Source organism: Condylura cristata, unplaced genomic scaffold (genome assembly GCF_000260355.1).
Source record: "Condylura cristata isolate star-nosed mole 26May11 unplaced genomic scaffold, ConCri1.0 scaffold00008, whole genome shotgun sequence".
Taxonomy (NCBI): domain Eukaryota; kingdom Metazoa; phylum Chordata; class Mammalia; order Eulipotyphla; family Talpidae; genus Condylura; species Condylura cristata.
Genome location: NW_004567109.1, coordinates 358,925 through 359,428, shown reverse-complemented (window position 1 = coordinate 359,428; position 504 = coordinate 358,925). Strand labels below are relative to the sequence as shown.

The following is a 504-nucleotide window of genomic DNA, read 5'->3' as shown; positions in this document are numbered from 1 at the left end:
GATCTGCCCGCCCAGCTCTACCTGCGTCCCCGGGAGACCACCCACGTCCCCTTCAAGTACCAGAGCTTCTCCGTGGGCCAGCAGGCCCGGGCACAGGTGGGCTCCTCCTCCGGCCCTGCGGGCGATGTCGGGGCGCGGGTGGTGAGGGGCTCTGGAGCCGCACGCGCCCCAGCTCGGTGCCTGCCTGGCCCTTGGGCCTCACGCTGGCCTGTGCCCAGCGCCAGGAGAGCGAGGCCAGCTGCTGATGAGCTAAGCCTTACCCACCCCTCAGCAGGGTCCGGCGTGGGTGGGGGTAGGGGCGCAGGCGGGCCCCCCGGGTGACTTCCGAGTGCCAGTGACGGCGTCGCCCGCACTGGCGCGGCCTCCGGGCAAGGGCCTGGCGTGGAGTCGCCTCCGCCAGCGCCCTTTGCAGCCTGTGGGTGCCCTGGGCCTGAAGCCGGCGGCCCCTTGCTGGCTGGGCTGCACCCCGCTCGACAGCCCGGAACCCCGCGCCCCCGGCTGCCC

The 504-nt window shown here is 74.6% G+C and overlaps 1 protein-coding gene across 1 annotated transcript in view; it reads left to right on the top strand.

The window, feature by feature from the left end:
* Positions 1-504, top strand: part of NPHP4 (nephronophthisis 4) — a 46,870-nt gene that overhangs the window by 39,300 nt on the left and 7,066 nt on the right. The window contains exon 14 of the mRNA XM_012722046.1: positions 16-141. Within this exon, the coding sequence (XP_012577500.1) occupies positions 16-141 (126 nt within the window). The remainder of the gene's footprint in view (positions 1-15; positions 142-504) is intronic.